Consider the following 21,673-nt stretch of genomic DNA (forward strand, 5'->3'; position numbering starts at 1 on the left):
CTTCGCAAGAAGTTTCAATTTAATCAAATGTTTAGTAACGGAATCAATTCAAACAGAGTCACTCACCTGAATCATTTCAGGGATGTGGTTTTGGTGAGCCTCAATCACTGCAGTTCGAATAGAGCTGACTGTTGCATCAATATCTTCGGGAGATTCAAGAGGTTGATCGAAATCAATGTTGTTGTCGATAAGCTGCTGGAATTCCACCCAGCTTGCACGATGATACCGTTGCCTTGATTTCCCACAGGCGAATTATGTTGGCTGATCCTTTCTCAATGTGAATCAGGTACAATACGTTGGAATATCCATTCACCCTTATTCTCGTTAACGGCCGTATTTGCTTTCTTTCGAACGCTCCGATGACTACATCCACAATTATTATTAAGCTATTTGGGACACTCTATGCAATCGAACGTCATCCTCAACTCGAAGGCCAAGGTGGTGGAACGGAGGGGGGAAAATTAGGAAATTAGGCAAGGATCTCTTCGTCGCAGCACTCGGACCACGAACCGTGACATTGATGAATAGACGGCGATGTAGTCACATCTCTTCCATTGCATCTTTTGTGTTGCTAGTTATAGAAATCCCACTCCACAACAAAAGTAAGTTTCTCGCGTGGATTTCAACGTCCTGTGCTATTACTCCTGCAACGATCACATGTCTTCCAAATCTTGATATTTCTATATCTTGCTCCAAATCGTCATTGTAGTATGAAGACAGCTTTTGAGCAAATTGATCCTGTTGTTGTTCATCCGCCAGAATTTAATTTAACGGTTGTAGAACTGCAAAAAGTCTCATGCCTTTGATGCCTTTCTCACAAGTGATCATTTCTTCTTTGAATTTATCCAAGCATTCGTACATCACCTCCTGTGGTTCCTCCTGTAACGTTTGAGAAGCGGCTTCTTGAATCTATCGCGTTTTTGCAGCTCGACATGCATTTGGATGTCGTATAGCTTAAGAAGTTAGTAGAGTTTCACAGCTTTCCAGCTTTACAGCAATTCTGTCTTGACTTTCCGCTAATTCAATGAAATTAATACCTGTTCGATTATTCGAACAGCTGGTCTTTAATGAGTTAATACGGGGACTACAGGAGGTTCAGGAAGCAGCTATTCACCATGAACCTAACGTCATAACAACACATACAAATACAAACATTCTATCCGAACACGAGATGTTTCATTGCCAGAGGATTGCAACTAGTAAATCAGTTACCCTTGGATAATCCATAACATGATGAATCGAAGAAATAAATGCGGGATATCAACATTTCACATGTACTTACCTAAACCGAGAGATAGTAACGGATATTCTCTCTATTGTAAACTGCACATTAATAATTGCTGTGTTATGTTCTTTCATCGTTCCAAGTCATATTTTCATAACGAAGAAACATGCTCTGCAAAGACAAGAAAAAAAGTATCCTATTAGGCTTTCTTTCGTGAAAAATGCTCTCTTCTATGGTTTTATTACTTATTATTACAACTAGTTCTTTCTACAACATAAATAAAGACATTGGTGCAACATCGATTTGTCCAGGAATTTACAACTATACAAGTGCTCTTCAATGTTTGGTCCTTCCTAATGTTGGATCCAGTTCACATATACTCATATGAATGTCAATAGGTGAGTTAGTACATCTGCTTGAAGCTTAGTGACCTTCTTTTCCGATTGTGATCAATCCATTAGCTTTTCTCTAGACTAACATGCTATCCTGTGGAATGATAGAGCTAAGTGCTTTCGCTCACTAGATTTTCTGCTACAGTACATCTTTTAATATAAAATACTACTAATATCCATTAACCTCCTTTTCACGGTCGGGGTTTGTTTGAAAATTTTGAATTTAACCACTATTTGACACATGTTAGATTTTGCTTTTCTCGCATGAATTTCCACTTGTTAGATATGAGACAATGATCGATAATAATTTTTGTGAATTCACCTGTTTTTTTTTCTTATTTTTTGGTATATTTCATAACCTGTAACGTACCAGTTTCATGTGGTCAACCGAGAGCCGAATTTTCGCTACTCACTGGAAGTTGGGATTATCTAGTCAACGCCTTCGGACACGTGGACGAGTTTTCTACTTTCTATCTGACTCGGATGACGTTCATGATTGCAGCATTCGGAACAATACAGCGGTTTTTCAGAAGTGCCAAACCTTCACCGCTTACTGTGGTTTCTTAGCAGCTTCGCGCTGCCGTTGGGCTTCCCGCTCGGCCACGTCAATCACTCCAATATTCATGCTGGCAACGTAACCATGAATCACGGAAATAGCCGTTTTTACGACGGCTATCGGAGCCGAAAATATGGCCAACAGTTTGAAGGAGGACATGCCGAGAACTGTGGAATATAAGAAGATAATGATTAGCCAATATTTTAAAACAAAGTGAAAAAAGATTGAAAACCGAAAAACACTGCAAGGACATCTACTAAAAAAAACTTTTGTAGACCATCATAATACCCCGTCAAACAACCCTGGAAAAGAGAACATTGTTTACGTCTCCACGATTAATGCACTGCAAGTAATGTTAAGGGGGTATTCTAGTGTAGAGAAACTAATATCGGACGGAAACAAAAAAATTAACAGATTCTGAATCAGTAAAAATGCCGCTATCGCATGAACCTCGGACAAGTCAAAAACATCTGTTTTTGCAAAATGGCGGCCGTTTGAAAAACAAAATGCGGTTTAGAACGTTTAGAACGGTTTAGAACGAAACGAGAGGAGGCTGAATGGTACGTACCGGCTCATGATGATACGAGTCGCGAGCGCGTATTGAACCATATCATCGGAAGCGGTTTGCGTCAGGTTGGTACCCATTGACATCATCCTAGCGGAGGACAGCGAGTGCTATAGGAGAAAGGGAACCAGAGAAATCCGGAAGCTGATGAGAGGAGAGTCGATGACTAGGTGGCAGCAGGAGTGGAGTGCGACAAGTGAGAAATCCCGCGAGAATGGCTGTGACCGGGCGCGCGTTAAGCTGTTAAGTAAAGGAATACTTGTGCAATGCATAAAAGCGTTGTAGTGAACAAAGGAACGTGAAAACGAAATACAGGGAAAAAATGTTCAAACAACGATATCAACGTTGGAGACTGGTTAAGTGCTTGAGTACCGCTGCCCCCCGAAGTAGTCGCCCTTAACTGGTATCGTTGAGAACGAGGCAACGAGTAGGGGATTTGGTTTCAGTGAATGATGTTCCCCGTCCCAGATAAGCCTGGTAGAGCTTTTCTAACCTCTCTGAAAAAAGAAAATGGAGATATTCCAACCGTTGTTCGGTTACGTTTCACGTAAGACCACTTTAGACCTTCCTGTGAGAGGTGCTAAAGAGTGAAGAGGGTTGAGAGTTGTTGTGTGACAAAATTGAAACATTGAGTTCGAGTGAAACGTTGGTCAATCTCCGCTTGTGACATATCATATATAAACGGATTCGTACGAAATCGCCTGCTGCGAGCGAACAAAATAGTTTTATTTTCCGTATTCTCACTGATTGAAGTAATTTCATGGAATAAATTGTGCATATAAAATCCAAAAAAAAAATCCCCATGGATCCTTTTTCCTAACTGAAAGTAATGAAGAATACCCCCGCGTTGGTTGGTAAATGACTGGACAAAGCGTACCATCGGTACTTTGCGTACCTGCAGGCATCAAATATACCCCATTCGTGGCCCTTAGCTTCCTGTCCTGCAACTCCTAACCCTACCTCCCCGTGGTGCTGGCTGAGGTACGAGTAACCATAGTGAAGATGCTTGGTCGGATGCTGACAGGGAAGGAGGCCTATCCGAGCGTCTTTTCACCATGTAGGTGCGGCTCAAAACAGCGTCTGTTTCCCCATGTCATGGGCGGCTGATCACTGTCTTCGTGCCAGCGGAGACTCTATAAAGAGCTGTGCACGCCGGTCCTCCGGCGAGCCAGGAGGTTAGTGCAGGCCCTGCAAGCCATCCGTAAAAATAAAACGCACAGGAAAATTCACAAAGAAATTCGAGACAGGACAATTGAACTAGACCCAGGCAAAGAACACGGACTAGAGATTGGAAACTCGGAACATGGAACTGCAAGTCTCTCAACTTCCTTGCGAGTACCCAAATACTTTCGGAAATATTAAGATCCAAGGTAGGTGTACCATTTACCAGAGATGCGGCAACACACACGAGCTGGGTACAGCTTTCATCGTGATGCAAAAACGGGTGATTGGCTGGTGGCTGATCAGTGAAAATTTTTGAAGATTGAGGATGCGAGGCCACTTCTTCAATATCAGCATTATAAACGTCCACAGTCCCCATCCAGCTAGCACCGATGACGATAAAGAAAAATTCTACGCGCAGCTAGAGCCTGAATACGATCGCTGCCCAAAACAAGACACCAAAATCGTCATCGGTGATTTGAACCCTCAGGTCGGCCAAGAGGAGTTCAGATCGGTAATTGATAGGTTCTGCGCCCATCACAGAACCAACTGCCTACAAGAACATGGCCATACGTAGCACCTTCTTCCAGCACAGCCTCCAATACCGTTACACCTGGAGATCACCACAGCAAACAGAAACACAAATTGACCACGTTTTGATCGAACGATCGGCACTTCTCGTATATCAACCTATCGTGGCACTAACATCGATTAAGACCGTTACCTGGTGATGGTCAAATTGCGTTCTAAACTGTCAGTCGTCAATAACATAAGACACAAGCGCTCACCACGGTACGACCTACGACGACTACAGGAGCCGAACTTTGCTGCAATATACTCGCAGCGTCTTGAAGCTGCGTTACCAGGGGTAGACGAACTGGATGCTACCCCCCTCGATGAATGCTGGAACACCTTGAAAGCAGCAATTAGCAGCACAGCAAAGACCGTCATCGGGTATGAACAACGAGGACAACTGAACGAAAGGTTTGCCGAGCGATCCTGAACGAGAAGGATGCAGCACGTGCAGCCACGCTGTAACGAGCAACTCGACAAAACGTGGAAAGATAGAGACCGAAGCGAAGGCAGCAAACACATCTCTTTCGGGAAAAAAGCGCCGCCTGGAAGAGAAAGAGTGTAAGGAGATGGAGCTGCTTTATTGTGCTCGAGAATTGCAGAAACAAGGAAGGAGGCATCTTAACGAATGAACGCGAGGTGATCGAAAGGTGGAGACAGCACTACGATGAACACCTGAACAGCGCGCAGACAGGAGATCAAGACGGCGTTGAGGACTACACCGGTGCAGTGAACAACAACGACGTACTACCCCCGACGATGGGTGAAGTTAAGGAGGCCATTAATCAGCTAAAGAACCACAAAGCAGCCGATAAGTAGCGTTCGTAGCGGAGCAGAGTTCTTCTTGGTAGTTGTATTGTCATCGACGGCAACGAGCTCGAAGTGGTAGAGGAATTTGTCTACCTTGGCTCGTTGATAACAACTGTTGTCAGCTGTGAAATTCGAAGACGCATAGTCAATGGAAGTCGTGCCTACTATGGGCTCCACAAAACCTTGAGGTCCAATAAACTCCGACCCCGTAAGTGTACCATGTACAAATCCCTGATTCGACGAAGCATAGACGATGCTTGAAGAGGACTCACAAGCGCTTGGTTTTTTTTCCGAACGACGAGTGCTCAGAAAAATATACGGTGGTGTACAGGAAAATGGTGTATGGAGAAGGAGAATGAACCACGAACTGGGGAAACTATACGTCGAACCCAACATCCAGAAAGTCGCCAAGGCTGGACGAGTGCGATGAGCAGGGCATGTTGCAAGATTGCTGGACAGCAGCCCTGTTAGAAGATTTACTGCTCAGGTGGATCGATTTGCAAGCACGATCTGATGTGGAAAACACAATGAAATGCCGATTATCTGCATCCGCATCCGAATTGATTGGCAATGTCATAGCGATTTTTTTTTTATTTATTCTGATTTAACTTCGTTACAACATCGTCTGATTCACAATATTCCTCCAATGAACTCGATTCGTCGCTATCTCTCTCCGATTCCGCGAGCACCCTGCACTCACCATATCCTGTCCCACTTGGTCTAACCACCTTGCTCGCTGGGCTCCTCGTCGTCTCGTACCAGTCGTATTCCCGATGAACACAATTTTTGCAGCATAGTTGTACGACGTTTTTGCAACATGTCCTCCCCAGCGAATCTTTCCAGCTTTGATCGTTTTCTAGATACTGGTTTCACCGACGAGTTGTGTGAGCTCGTGGTTTATTCTTCGCCAACATACGCCGTCCTCCTGCACATTGCCGGAGATGGTTGTTGACATACGTCACACGGTCCTCACGGACTCACTCTCTCCGCTTCGTGCTTACGTCTAGTGTAATGTTCAGGTACCGTCTCAAATGTTTCGCCGATAATGTCTACGTCATCAGCGAAGCAGATGAATTGACGGGATTTTTTGAAAATCGTACCACACAAGTTAAACACTGCTCGTCTTATACAACGCTTTAGCGCAATATTGAATAGCAGGCAAAAGAGACCATCACCTTGGCGAAGCCTCTTGCGAGACTCGAATGACTCAGATAATCCACCCGATATTCACACACAGTACTGTATTCTATCCAGCGTAGCCTCAATCAGTCTTGTTAGCTTCCCGGGAAAGCCGTTTTCATCCATGATTCTACATAGCTCATTTCGTGTTATTGAATCATATGCGGCTTTTAAGTCGATGAATGCGTTGGGGCTCTGTACTCCGGACTCTGTAGATCAGTAGTAGGTCGACTTTTGATGAAGGCGGCCTGATAACATCCCACGAACCTGATCGTAAGAGGCGATATACGACGGAAAATGATTTGGGAAAGCACTTTGAAGGCGGCATTCAGGACAGTGATTGCACGAAAGTTTTCAGCCTAGTCTGTCGCCTTTCTTGAAGATAAGACAAATGACCCCTTCTTTCCACTCCTCAGGTAGCTGAACTATTTCCCAAATTCTGACAATTAGAATAAATACAGTCAATTATCCAACTTTTCCGGGCCCATCTTGATAAATTCCGCTCCGATGTCATCTTTCCCAGTTGATTTGTTGTTCTTAAGCTGTTTGATAACATTCTAAACTTCACCTGCCGTTGGGGGTGATACATCTTCATAGCGTAATCGCTTCCATCGTTATATTGGTCCTCTGCCGAGAAGTGCTGCCTCCACTTATTGGTAACATCACGTTCGTTCGTCAGTATACTCCCATCCTTATTCAGACACATGTCTGCTCGCGGCACGAAGCCTTTTCGGGATTCATTGAATTTCTGGTAGAACTTTTGCGTCTCATGAGGACGGTGCAGCTGTTCGAGTTCTTCACACTCCTCCTCTTCCTGGTGACGCTTCTTTTCCCGGAAGAATTGAGTTTGCTGTCTCTGTTTCTGTCTATATCGTTTCACCTTCTGACGGGTAGCTTTAGTTCCCGCGAAGCGTTCTTCTCGTGCAACACTTGCTGACACTTATAATCGAACCACCAGTACCGTCATCTTTGTTCCACGTGTCCTAGTATGTTTTCCGCTACGCTGTTTATGGCTGTTTTAACCATGCTCCAACAGTCCTCAAGAGAAGCTTCGTTAGTTTCGTCCTCTTTCGACAGCGCAGTTCCAAGCAAATGCGAGTAGTTTTCCCGTAAGATTGTACCGTCGCGGGCATCGGTACCAAATTTTGTTCATAACGGAGAGTTTTAGGCCCATCTTAACCATCACTAGGTAGTGGTCCGAATCGATGTTAGCGCATCGATAGGCTCTAACGTCAGTTATGTCCGAGAAATACCGACCGTCTATCGGATAATTGAAGTTCTACCATTGTTGAAGTCTATGATTTATTCACATTTGTCGCACAAATATGATTTAATTGGTAGAACTTTCCACGTAATTTAAGCGCTAACTTCCGCTAAAATCTGATAAAAGTTACTACTCTTTAGTAATAGCTTCCAGGGAACTCAAATGGTCCAGGAAATCCACCTACATGTAAACGTTTTTTATGCAACTACAATTTTTGTCTTCAACAAATACGGTAGAACCCCGATTATCCGCGAAATAGGCTGGCTAGACCACCGCGCAAAACGCGATAAAGTATTAAAAATGAAGTGCAAACACGAAATAAAGATATTTCAACGCGAAAACTATGTTTTATCAATAAAAAAATCATTAAACTATCCATTTGTCAGGTCTTGTACACCAGTGGTCACATAATGTGTAAGTCATGACCAAAATGAGAGAGCAAGTGCGAACCTCGATAAGCTCTATAGAATTGCTATGGAACTCACTTTCGCGGATAAACCGCACCGCGGATCATCCGCTCGCGGATAATCGGGGTTTTACTGTAGTTTAATTGATGAGAGTTTCGTCCAATTTTAGGGGTTTCTTTAGCCGAATATTTAAAACTTATATCCTCTGTTATAAATTTGGATCCCATAAATGCACATGAAACGCTCAAATCAACCGGGAATAGTCCCAAACTTTGAATGCCATAAGATGACCACAAATTTAGAAACAAATTAGTCTAAGCGAAGACGCATCATACTTACTCATCGGTCCAGGTGTGAAATGCAACAAGTAGAGAGCAGCATAGAACAGCTCGTTGAATAAGCACATAAATCCCAACACTGTTCGATTGGTATAGTAAACACGCATAATGGGATTGCCCGACATGTCGATGAATTTGTGAGAAGTTTTGCCCTGCAGGACGGTTCTGAAATGATCATATAGCTTACTTTACAAATTCCCAAATCCTTTCGGTCTTTGAGCATATATTACGTGTGCAAATAGAACCAATGACAGGCGACATCGATAGCCATCGACAGTTGGAACCAGAACATGTACTTGGGATAGAAGTAACTCAAGGTAACGAGCAAACCCATCGTTCCGCAGCGATCGGTCAATTGATCCAGCATAGCGCCAAATTTAGTGGCTGAAAAAAAAGCTTATCAAAGTCGTTCATTGCACGCAACCTGTTAGATAGAACCCAAGCAATAAAAAATCCTATTTAATCCTCGTTATGCTGTTGTTATGCAACTTGAATCCAATTCCATACCATTTTCGAACTAATTTAATTACTTCTTTCCTTCCTTTTACGATCCACATTGCCCACCATACTTACATTGATTGAAATGTCTCGCTGCGTGGCCATCGAGGGCGTCCAGCACGACGCTGATGATGTAGCACCAGGCCGCTACTACGTAATTTGTCGGCATATAGTAAAAAGATATAATTGCTAGCACAATTCGCCCATACCCTACAAAACAACGAAAAAGTAAACGTTATTATTCATCTCATGAAACGCAAAATAAACAAACATCATCTCCGAAAGTAAACAGTGGACGGAAACCATGGCGTCGTAGAATGGCAGAAAAATCAATTTCCTCCACCCATACGATTTTCATCTGGGTCCAGGTGTTGCTCCGGTTGCCCTTCGAATGTCCGACCGAACCCAATACGGAATGTTTTGTATCTCTGCGAAACTTACCAATAACATTGGGCACGAAAAGAAAAATATTTTCCTTCTCGGTAGACATAGCCAACAACTTTTCCTTGGCGGACGCTCCGATTAAACACACTAGTATCCCACAGTCGATAGTTCCCGAAATGCTAAGTTTGCTCACGGATTCGGTGCAGTCCAAGTTATCACTGCGAGTCGAGCGAAGAAAATTGACGTACAGCTGCAGAAAAAATTTTGGAAAATCAGTGATAAAGAAATGAGAAATGTCATTTGATGGACTCAACGTAAACAAAGCCCATGGTTATTTGACATTAGCGTAAGGTATGCTATTATTTTTGTTCTTACACACAATCAAGGCGTTATACTATAGGTGGACCGCAATGTCAAAATTGCTGTTCGGCCATTGCTCGTGAAAAAACAAATTTGTTTACAAAGCAAATCATATCTTTTGGTGACAAATGCATTCGTTGGCAAAATAGCTGCTCGCGCTTCACTGTAGGCAGGTAATTTTCTGGATTTTTTTGTATAACAATTTCTCATAATTGCTTCTACTTTTTCAGATATCTACAATCAGCGGTCGAATTAAAAACAGTGCAGAAGGATGTTTTGAGTATATTTTACCTTCTAGCCGCGCAATCAATGCTTTTCTTTCCAAGCAAGCAGCGTTTTTCGTATGTGGTTTTATTGAGCATTTAAAAGAGAGTGTTTTTTTTTTGTTTTATCACCAGGGCAAAAGCATGAAATAGAATCGTACGTGGTACGAATTTATCGGCACAATCTGATCAAGGACGGAGGCATCATCAAACGGAAACTACGCGAAAAACTTTTCGAAGAGATAAAACTGCGCCGCAACACTCGTGTGAAAATGGACGAGTTGGGCTGGGTGCTGATGAACCACAATTTGATAACACGTAATGAGCCAATCCAACAGCATGCCAATGGCAATCGACCAAATCATTTTAAATTGAACATGGAGCGGTTGTGAAACCTACTGGAGCAGCAAGAACAGAACAATCACGCTGATAGGTCGGTTTGATATATTTATTACGCTAAAGAATGATTATATTTGTTGATTTTTCAGAGTTGACTTCCAAAAAGCAAAACAAATTCCTGCGTATGCTGGATGCAATTTTACAAAACGACATAGTTTTGAAGGAAATTAAAGAGATGGTAGCGGCGAATCGACTTCTATCGGAAATTCGTTATGTGACTACGGTGGAACGTATGCTGAAACACAATTTGGACCCCTCTTTGCGCTGCTGCTTTGTATGCCGAGAGTATTTCCGCACTGCCGATGAGTATACCAGTCATTTCGAAAAATTGCAAGGTGAGAAATTTCTTATTGTTGCGGCGGTGGATCGATTTCAGACTAGTCAAAAGTTCAACGTTCTACATCACTACAATGCCCTTAATCCGGTGACAATATTCACGATTTGCAACGTATACCACACAGCCCTAATAAAAAAAAACAAGAAAAGACGGGTCTAATATTTTACAATAAAGTCTACAATCTACCACTTTCCACGAAAATCGGAGAACCACTATATCGGTTAGACATGGAATGGCTGATACATATAAGGCAGAAAAAATGTTTAACTTTGGAATTCAACATCCTATATTTCCTCGTACCATTAAGTTCATGGCGCATTTGATGTCGGTCATCGTAACTGCTTCTATGGAAATGACGTGAGCATATGATTTGATTTTTGATTTTTATCTCCATCTCGGAGAAAAGTGTGGTAAACAATGTCCGGGTTATTTTTCGTTATGAGAACCTTGTTTCCACATCCTTTTACTGCACAATAATACGGCATCTGAAGTAAATAAAATATTCACAATATAATTTTGGCATGATAGAGAACCGCGAGATGAACGATTATCTGTGGAGGAGTTGGACAACAGATTTCTTAGACTTATAGCACTTTTATCACACTCACAAGCTAATCAAATCCTCACTGTCCCCCAAAAATATTGAATAATATATAATTTTTTTACCAAAATATATATTTTATTAAGGCACGTAGCTTGACGGGGCCGGGAGTCCAATATTTTAACAATTTTTGTCTTACAACTATGTTAGTAATATGTAACCGATTACTCGCGGTTGGCTCGAGGTTAGTATTACAAAGATCTCATAATTGGGATGTTGCAGTCTCCAGTACTATGTATGTGTGGCCGACACGGGATACTTCCTATTGGAGTATAACTGACCATTGATCAGCGACGCCCCCCTAGTCTGTACCTCATATCAATCGTGGTGCGTCTCTCTTGACTCGAGGAATCCAGGGTAGAATGGTCACTGGACGGTACAATCTTCAGCTCGTGTAGAGTTGCCATGAGCGGTACAACCTTTGGCTCTTGTTGAATGATCAGTGGCCTCCGACCTGTGTATCTGTAAAGAGTATGTGTATGTTTAATTACATTACATGGAGCGGTTATAATATATAATATAAATACCTTATTGCAGCTATAGTACACTATTTTTCACGAATATATATTTGTTTATTTCTTCCTTCAGTTGTTTTCCTCAGCGAGTTGATATGAAACCATAACCACACAACCAAACAAAAAGTAAATAATTCAGAAAGCTACGTCTCGCTACTCGTCTCAGGTATTGTCATGAAAGTGTCAAGAACGAAACACCTATAGTTTAGCATCTTGCACACAATGATTCACATTTGACATTTGAGGAATAGAAGGTGGGAAGATTCACGGGTTTTGGTTGTGTGAAACCAAGGCGCCTAGAAGTATATCCTAAGGTGAGGCCGTTTCATCACTTAGTGGGTTTGGGGAGCGGTATATGAAAACAGTACGGAAGAAAGCAGAAGGGGAATTATTTGCTTGAAGCGTGATAGAGACAGACTGATAACGAGCGAGCTTGGGCACTAACGTATTGTGTTTTGTTTACAAACAAAACACAGTAGACTTCCAAGATGGCTGAAGAGTGGTTTTAGCAATTGGCCCACCTTAGGATATACTTCTAGGTGCCTTGTGTGAATTTTTGACTGTTTGGTAGCCAGATAGGAAGTTCACATATCAGGCACACCAGCCGGTTTCTCAAATGGTACAGAATTGAATGTGTCAACAAATATCGTTGAAAGAGGATATACAGAAACTATTTACATATTTGAAACGAAATATATTTTTCGCCTTACATTCATCATTTGAAAAGAACAGAACATGGCACGAGCTAAAATGTCTATTATTCTTGAATTTTAGAGGAGTTTTTACTTTTTTTCACAATTGGGGTGCCGAACACTTCATTCTTCTAAAATTGAACACAAACGGGAAAACTTTTCGTCTAAATTTAGATCATACAGAGTCAATCGAATTTATTTTTTATGTGCATTTTACATTAAAACAAAACCCTTCCCATACACTACCTGTCAAATGTTTCTCCGATCAATGAAGCAAACGACTTTGTGACTCAAACTTTGTTCATTTACGTTTTTGGTCAAAATACAATTTACTCAAGAAAGATTATCCTTCTGTAGAATTCTTTCGTTACTTTGTGACGTTAGATTCTTGCTACACGCAGCTGAGGATGCTCATACACTGTTCGACCGAAGTCAAGTATTTGACTCTCTTTGGCACAAATAAAATTTGATCAACGTGTACTAGTCAAATATGCTCGACATAAAGCACGACAAGCAAATATCCATCTGCTGAAAGTCCAATTTTTACGTTCAATATTTCAGGCAGTTTTTCTTCCATGTTCGATGTTTGACATTGTTTATCGCTGTTGATAATTTAAGGCCGAAGACATAGTGAATGCGATGCGAGCGCGGGCGCGGAATCGTTTGCGGGAAAGCTCTTTTGTTTACGACTGTGGAAATCAAATGCAAACCGTCCGGACCTGACATAGTAAACGCGATGCGAACGCGATTTCAATGCGCCGACTGTGTAGAGTGTTTTGCCATGGACAGCCATACAACTGTACTAGCGTTGTACGTGTACAGGTTTAAACAGGTGCCATCGTAGCATGATACACATACTTCGGGTGTACATTGTATCGCATGTGAAACTGACAATCAAAATTTGAATCTTTTGTATTTGTATACGCGGTTCACTGCGCGATTTTATTTCCGCACGCGAAGGGATTTCTCGACGGCTGTGCCTCAGCCAGAATTTCGCGAACACTAAGCACCGGTTACCAACTTGAACAAAATGACGGAATTGGGATCGCTCAAAACTTTCCTGTTTCGGATAGGAAGAGAAACTCGACTGTTCTCTTCAACGTTCTTTATTGGACTAACTCTGCGATATAAAAACAAGCGAATATGGTGTCTGATACAATTCTGTTGTCATGGTGTGCGTATGTACATTGGCAATAGGGTAAAGTGTGTAATTTAGGTTTCATAAATTGATCTTGAAATCTTATCTAGCGTAGTTTTACAATTAATTCAATGGATGTAGTAAAGTATTTTTATGGATTCAATCTAGGGTAGTTTTTATATAGAAAACAACGAAATTCTGATTTACAGTACTATAGCCAGGTTGAAGTTATATGTAAATTCAAATTTTGATTATGGCTCGAACAGTATTCTTGCATTCAATGAAAAAGGACAAACAAGTTTCTACCTCTGAGTTATTAACTCTACAGAAAGTCAACGGAAAGAATCCATTGGCACAGATCTTTTGAAATATTTACCAAATGTTTTGTTGTCGATGTTGTCAAAATCTGTTCATCACCAGCAAACATTGAATCGCATAACAAGCGTATATATAACATCATATGCCCTAAAATTTGGTTGGCATATAATGCGCCTAACTGGCATATGCATGCAAAAGAGGAGGCCATATACATACATGGCAAATGCTTACCGAATTTGTTTGGATGAATATGCAACTTTGACCGGATATAATAGCGATAATGTTGAAATTGAAATGCGATCTAATATGAATATATTCATAAATTGTCAAAGCACCAAATACGACTTTTGCCATACTCATATACGATTTATTACAGACATAGAAAAAAAAACAAATGGCGCAAAAGATTTTCGTGAAATGTTTATTATAACCTCACGAATCGCCATTTTTATATATGAGTATTTATGTTCGTAGAAATAATAATTGATTGATTGACTTATGTTGGGAGTGGAATATGAATGTTTAAAATGACACTGGTGAAAACTGCTCTGATGTGGGTTCGAAATCCGGTCGTCTGGATTATCATCCACCAATTATCTCGCGCGGCTATCTGAAATTTCATTCAACAGCGGTTAAAACTTATGCATATGATTCGATATGATATAACCTAATACATTCTACGCAGTAGGATCAGTCATTCCTGGTTGCCGATTTTGTTATTTAACTATGTTCCAAAGAAAAAGATCTTTAATTTCCCTATTATAGTATCCAAATATATAATATCATTGAACTGGAATAATAAAAAATAAATATATTTCAATAAAACTATCTCAATTTTAAATTATTTTTATTACAATTTTCACTGTACAATTTGTTTTCTCAATCATATCCAACTAAATTCTGATTACTATTATAATAAATATAGTAAATCAATCTGGCAACCTTGCAAAGCGATGCGATGCAATGTACCAAATTCAATGTGTTATATATCTAAGATTGGCATTCAATGGCGTAGTTCACTTCGTTTTGCTGCATGTTTCATTAGAAGTGATGTTTGCCGTTGTTACTTTCATCGAACATCAGCAATTTCGAGTGTATTTCATTATTTTCGAGTACATCAGCATTTCATTGACATTTCAATATGATGTAATATGTTCTTTATTAGTATCTAATATGATTTACTGTTTCATGATTTTCTTCAGCATGCAACACGATTTACTACCCCAGCAAACATTAAATCGCATAACAAGCGTATATATAACATCATATGCCCTAAAATTTGGTTGGCATATAATGCGCTTAATTGGCATATGCATGCAAAAGTTGAGGCCATATACATACATGGCAAATGCTTACCGAATTTGTTTGGATGAATACGCAACTTTGACCGGCTATAATAGCGATTATGTTGAAATTGAATTGCGATCTAATATGATTATATTCAAGAATTGTCGAAGCACCAAATACGACTTTTGCCATACTCATATACGATTTATTACAGACATAGAAAAAACACAAATGGCGCGAAATATTTTCGTGAAATGTTTATTATAGCCTCACGAATCGCCATTTTTATATATGAGTATTTATGTTTCTAGAAATAATAATTGTTTGATTGAATTGTGTTGGTAGTGGAATATGAATGTTTAAAATAGCACAGATTTACGTTTGGTGAAAACTGCTCCGATGTGGGTTCGAACTCCGGTCGTCTGGATTCCGCGCTATCTCGCGCGGTTATCTGAAATTCAATTCAACAGCGGTTAAACTTTCGAGTGCATCAGCATTTCATTGACATTTCAATATGATGTAATATGTTCTTTATTGGGATCTAATATGATTTACTGTTTCATGATTTCCTTCAGCATGCAACACGATTTACTCCAGTACTGAATCGATTTAAATTATACGCTTATACGACACACAAACTGCATCAGCGTAATACCCAGCAAACATTAAATCGCATAACAAGCGTGGAGGCGATCTGGCGTAGTGGTAACATCCATGCATCTCACGCTGAAGGTCACGAGTTCAATTCTCACTCCCGACATTCTTCCAAAAATGGAAGTCAAAGTGACGAACCAGCCATATGAGTTGAAAATCACTATAATACAGATTAAAAAAATAACAAGCGTATATATAACATCATATGCTCTAAAATTTGGTTGGCATATAATGCGCCTAACTGGCATATGCATGCAAAAGTGGAGGCCATATACATACATGGCAAATGCTTACCGAATTTGTTTGGATGAATATGCAACTTTGAACGGCTATAATAGCGATTATGTTGGAATTGAATTGCGATCTAATATGAATATATTCATGAATTGTCAAAGCACCAAATACGACTTTTGCCATACTTATATATTATTTATTACAGACATAGAAAAAAACAAATGGCGCAAAATATTTTCGTGAAATCTCGCGTAACTTTTGAAAAGGTCCTAAGTAACAAATCACTCATCTCGAGAAAAACGAAGGCAAAGTTTTCAAATTGTTTTTTGAATTTGTTTCAAACACAATTATTTTTTTTACATTCTGCGGTCTGTATAAGTGAGAATCATTTATAAAAGTTCTATAATACAAGCTATATACACAATATGCATTGAAAATACGATTAAAACATGAAAAATATCACATAGGACATTTTGATTAATCAAGTTGTACATTGGTCATTTAACTTTTTCTATTTTTACACGATTGGAACGGAGCATTTCAGCATAGTTTAGCTTGCATTTGGAACTTTTTATCCAACCAAACATGACGTCATACAAATGATTTCTTATTATGAGTGTTTCACTGTTTTAATCAGACGCTTGACCTTGACAACCAAAACTATAGTCCAAAGTGTCAAAAATATATCAAAACAAAACACTTCTGTACATTGGTCGATTTGTTGTTCCGATTCTCATCACTTGCTTGCATCACTTAATGATTCTTTTTTTAATTACTTCTATATTATTCATAACGTCTTTATGTTAAATTTTTGTCTTACTGGTAAGTTCCTTAAGTATAATTCAATGATTGTGTTTAAAAGTTTTTTTTTGTACATAAACAGTAATACTGAGAACAAAAAACGATTGAGACGACGTCGTCTTTTCTGCCACCGGAATTGGAGGATGAGCCAGCGCGAGTTTCTAAAAGAGCTTGTGATTTATTATACGTTGACCGAATTATGGACCAACAACTCCATTTCTTAGCATCGCCTGCGTCCATTTTTTGCTAAATTTTGAAGAGATGAACTGGCGGACATTTATGCTTCCAGCAACAGTGGAATGCTCGCAAGTATTCTCGTCGTGAGTAAGAGTTTGAACACTTCAATGGCAGCTTCGATCTTCAATCGTTTTGAAGAAGGGCAAACGTAGAAATGAGCGAATGAAAACTAGTTAAAGTAGTTAAGATATTCATTAAATTAAGGCATTTTTTGAAAAATGATACATGTACGTGAGGCATGGATAGTGGACATGGTGGCGTAAGTGAGACAGGGTTGAGGAAGTAGGATATTACCTTCAACGCGCAGTAACAACAAAAATGTGTTGCAAATCCTATATGTATGTCAACAAAAAAAACATTGAACCAAACTTCCCACCTTCAAGCGGTTTGAAAGCCATATCCTACTTACTTTAACAAAATTACGTTCAACAAAAATTTTAAAAAAATCGTTCATTCATAGACAAAAATACCAAACACGTGTAGAAAGCATCGGTTAATAATAAATTAAGAAAATTATAGTATATTTATTTATTTATCGGTTTATTAAAATGGTTCGTGATTGATGATTATAAAACTCAATCTTCCTCATTCTGAGAGTCCATATCCGAATCAAAACCACCTTTTTCCATAACCTTCTTCTTTCTTCCTCGACCGGGAGGTACTAAAGTCTTAAGAAAAGCCTCGTAATACCATTTTTGTGTAACGTATGGTAGGAGTTTCCGAAGATCTTCTATCTTGGCAGTTGGTAGTTGGATTGGAGCTGTTAGTATTGGCTCCAATCTCAAGCTTTCAAGTGAAGTGGATTTTGGGGTTAATAGTTTGATATATTTGGGAGTGGGGTCGGTCACATTGGTTTTAAACATCACTGTTCCAGGCATCTCTGTAGAGCAAGAAAATACTTTGGCTGTCTTGAATTTCCGTTCATTGACCGTGCTGCATTTAGGTATGGTGTACCTTTCGTTCAAAACAAGCCAATTCAAAAAACATTGTTGTTCCATTTCTTTTACTATGACTAGCGGCCCAATTCTATGTTTTAATAAGTTTCCGCAAAGTTATTGGAATAGCTTTGCTGTTGCACTCAAACAGACTCTCGCAACTTATTTTCTTTTCTTTTATTCAATGTTTCTTTTTTAGTCCAAATATCTCTATGTCTCGAACATCTACTCTTTCTCTGCGATCAATTGTTGCTCTTCCAATTTTGACTTTGAATTTCAACTCTCTACTCTTCATTTCCTACTATCTACTCTGTACTTTGTTCTCTCTTCTCTCTACTCTCTGCTCTTTATTTTAAACATTCCACTTTCTCTCCACTCTCACTACTCTCTACTCTCTACTCTTTCTACAATCTACTGTCTACTCTATCTACTTTCTACTCTCTCTACTCTCTCTATTCTCCTTACTCTCTACTCTCTCTACTCTCTCTACTCTCTACTCCCTACTCTCTACTCTCTACTCTCTACTCTCTACTCTTCCTACCCTCTACTCTCTACTCTCTCTTCACTCCTCATACTCTCCCTACTCTCTACTCTCTCTACTCTCTATACTCTCTACTCTCTACTCTCTACTCTCTACTCTTTCTACTCTCTACTCTCTCTACTCTCTACTCTCTCTACTCTCCACTCTCTCTACTCTCTTCACTTTCTACTCTCTACTCTCTACTCTGTGCTCTCTCTACTCTCCCTACTCTCTAATCTCTCTACTCTCTCTACTCTCCCTATTTTCTACTCTCTCTACTCTCTATTCTCTCTACTTTCTACTCATTCTACTCTCCTTACTCTCTACTCTCTCCACTCTCTCTACTCTCTCTTCACTCCTCATACTCTCCCTACTCTCTACTCTCTCTACTCTCTATACTCTCTACTCTCTGCTCTCTACTCTCTACTCTCTACTCTCTACTCTCTACTCTCTACTCTCTACTCTCTACTCTCTACTCTCTACTCTCTACTCTCTACTCTCTACTCTCTACTCTCTACTCTCTACTCTCTACTCTCTACTCTCTACTCTCTACTCTCTACTCTCTACTCTCTACTCTCTACTCTCTACTCTCTACTCTCTACTCTCTACTCTCTACTCTCTACTCTCTACTCTCTACTCTCTACTCTCTACTCTCTACTCTCTACTCTCTACTCTCTACTCTCTACTCTCTACTCTCTCCTCCCTACTCTCTCTACTCTCTCCTCTCTCCTTTCTACTCTCTCCTTTCCACTCTCTCTACTCTCTACTCGCTGCTCTAAAAAAACGCACACACAAACACATACACGCACATGCACGCACAAATGAACACATGTACACACGCAGACGCGCACAGTCTCACACACAAAAAAACGCATCGCAGCTACTGACTGCTCACTCTCTCACACTGTTTTTGATTACATCAACCAATCAACTAACCAAAACACACACTCCCGCAAACGCACACGCACACGTACATGCAAACACACACACACAGACACACGCACACACAAACACATACACGCAAATGTACACGCAAACGAACACACGCAGACGCACACACTCTCTCACACAAAAAACGCATCGCAGCTGCTCACTGCTCACTCTCTCACTATGTTTGTGTTTACGTCAAGAATACGAACATTTACGACCGTTTACGACTGTTCACGACGACCGCGCTTTATTTTTTAGCGATTTTATTTATAGTAAGATTGGATTGGTTCGCTTTATCGATGCAATTAAAATACTCCAATCGTGTGGAGTTTCAATGTTGATTGTTGTCCTTCTTTTCGCTCGTTCGATTGCTAAATGAATCGTGTCACATTCCATATGACTATGCCCGCTAGTCATAAATTTGTGTCGTAAAATGAACTTTCGGCCTTCTGAAGCCATAATTTCAACAAAGTATGCCATAATAAAAAGAACAATCCGATTATTGTTCTGTCCAGCGCAGCTATCACTACACATATTAACTTCTTGTACATAAACTGGAAGACCTTTCAAATAGGACCACAAACATGATCCTATTTCACGCGAGCCTCGTTTAGCTCTCGTCTCGTCCCACATGTAGCAAGTGGGTACATTTATATCTACCTGTGTCTCAAATATTGTGAGATTATAGGTATACAGCTGACGGCTGTAAAACGATCGGCCACATGTCAGGTAGGGTGTGGCTAGTTGTTTTTGCAAATCGAACGATATTGTTCTTACAGATGCATCTTCATCCGCTCGTGCTCGATCCTGTCGCTTCTCATGGTACACACTGTTAGCTTCATCATGGTGTGCTTTCTTACGAGCAATAATTTCGTTTCGTTCTGCTTCATATTTTTCTATTCGTAATTCTACGTTGAACGTGTCGCAAGTGTTACAGGTGTCGATTCTAGGTTTTCTGAATTTTAAGTTCATCGAGTTGAAAGCAAGTCTATAGGTATTATAATGTACTGGTATTAGATTATCCATATCACATTGATTTTGATAAAGTTGGTACATTCGACGTATATCCAAGTCAGACGATAGGTACAAGCAGGATGATTTCTCTCGACCATAATGGCTTTCTTCTGATGGGAATAATCTGATGTGGTTTTTGATATAACTGGCATGTTCAACAGTTACTTTTCTACTCGATTGATTATTCATTCTCATATCATCTCTTGCAATACCGCTGTCCAAAACGAGCTTATGAGCAAACGTGCGTAGTTTACGATCTGTAAGATCAAGTGTTGTCCGAAACATTTGTTTACAAACTTTAACTGGACCTCCCACACCAGGTAAATTGTAAATCCTCGTTCGAGCGCGGCGTGAAATTAAAACCTATGTAAACGATATAATAAGAAGACTTTATGAATAATTAATTTATGAAAAGTGTGAAAACACGAATGAGAGTATTAGTTGATAGCTTCTACAGAAAGAAAGAAGACAAAACAAATGAGGTTTTTTCAATCCCATAAGAAAATACATTCTGAATTTGTATCATTGTATTCCAGAAGGAACGTAGTGATAACATTTTTACGCTAACTTAAAAATGTGGCACTTAGAGTGAAAGGGATGTAAGTAACTTGATCGATTTTTTCTTCATTGACTTTGTTTTTGTTTATCAGTTCAAACACAGTTCCAGCTGTATTTGTCAAAAGATCAGGACCATCTATCATCTATCGGTCAAACTCAAATTGGAAGGTTTTTGCATCTGACTGATCCAAGACAAAGTCGATGAAGAGAGAATCGATTAGGGCACTTACACCCTTTTACTAATTATTATTTCTAATCTGATTAACATTAATATTTACCATTAAATTTATTGATACCATTATATCTAAATCTACTCAAGGATTACGTTTAGTTTTATAATGTAGTCAAAAGCGTAAAATTGGTATGTTTACTTACCTTCGGTCTTACTGTCCTGATAATGGTCATGTGACTTGATATGAATTGATGCTGACCGGATGAAGTCAGTTTGAGAAGATTACTAAGTAACTGCTTTCGGACAGGTTCTGAAAAGTTTTCGTAGCATCGCATTCTGCAATGACAAGGTCTTTT

At 39.9% G+C, this 21,673-nt stretch overlaps 2 protein-coding genes and 2 long non-coding RNA genes across 4 annotated transcripts; 2 read left to right on the forward strand and 2 right to left on the reverse strand.

Annotated features, from left to right (window-relative positions):
* Nucleotides 1-1,453: 1,453 nt before the first annotated feature.
* LOC129778448 (CDP-diacylglycerol--inositol 3-phosphatidyltransferase) lies at nucleotides 1,454-9,602 on the reverse strand. Its single transcript, XM_055785343.1, has 5 exons — nucleotides 9,410-9,602; nucleotides 9,044-9,178; nucleotides 8,701-8,854; nucleotides 8,472-8,635; nucleotides 1,454-2,340 (listed from the first exon to the last, which is right to left on the reverse strand). Exons 1-5 carry the CDS (start codon nucleotides 9,456-9,458, stop codon nucleotides 2,168-2,170), a joined length of 675 nt encoding a protein of 224 aa, XP_055641318.1. The 5' UTR covers nucleotides 9,459-9,602; the 3' UTR covers nucleotides 1,454-2,167.
* Nucleotides 9,603-9,752: 150 nt separating this feature from the next.
* LOC129780071 (uncharacterized) lies at nucleotides 9,753-10,379 on the forward strand. The gene is made up of 3 exons (XR_008743828.1): nucleotides 9,753-9,885; nucleotides 9,943-10,053; nucleotides 10,111-10,379. It is a non-coding gene; the product is annotated as an uncharacterized LOC129780071 (long non-coding RNA).
* A 6,468-nt stretch (nucleotides 10,380-16,847) lies between these two features.
* On the forward strand, nucleotides 16,848-17,762 carry LOC129778451 (uncharacterized). Its single transcript, XR_008743439.1, has 2 exons — nucleotides 16,848-16,972; nucleotides 17,034-17,762. It is a non-coding gene; the product is annotated as an uncharacterized LOC129778451 (long non-coding RNA).
* Nucleotides 17,763-19,503: 1,741 nt separating this feature from the next.
* Nucleotides 19,504-21,652, reverse strand: LOC129778706 (uncharacterized). Its single transcript, XM_055785776.1, has 2 exons — nucleotides 21,521-21,652; nucleotides 19,504-20,950 (listed from the first exon to the last, which is right to left on the reverse strand). The coding sequence occupies exons 1-2, from the start codon at nucleotides 21,650-21,652 to the stop codon at nucleotides 19,841-19,843; spliced, it is 1,242 nt and encodes a 413-aa protein (XP_055641751.1). The 3' UTR covers nucleotides 19,504-19,840.
* Nucleotides 21,653-21,673: the final 21 nt, after the last annotated feature.

The sequence above is a fragment of the Toxorhynchites rutilus genome, chromosome 3 (genome assembly GCF_029784135.1).
Source record: "Toxorhynchites rutilus septentrionalis strain SRP chromosome 3, ASM2978413v1, whole genome shotgun sequence".
Lineage (NCBI taxonomy): Eukaryota > Metazoa > Arthropoda > Insecta > Diptera > Culicidae > Toxorhynchites > Toxorhynchites rutilus.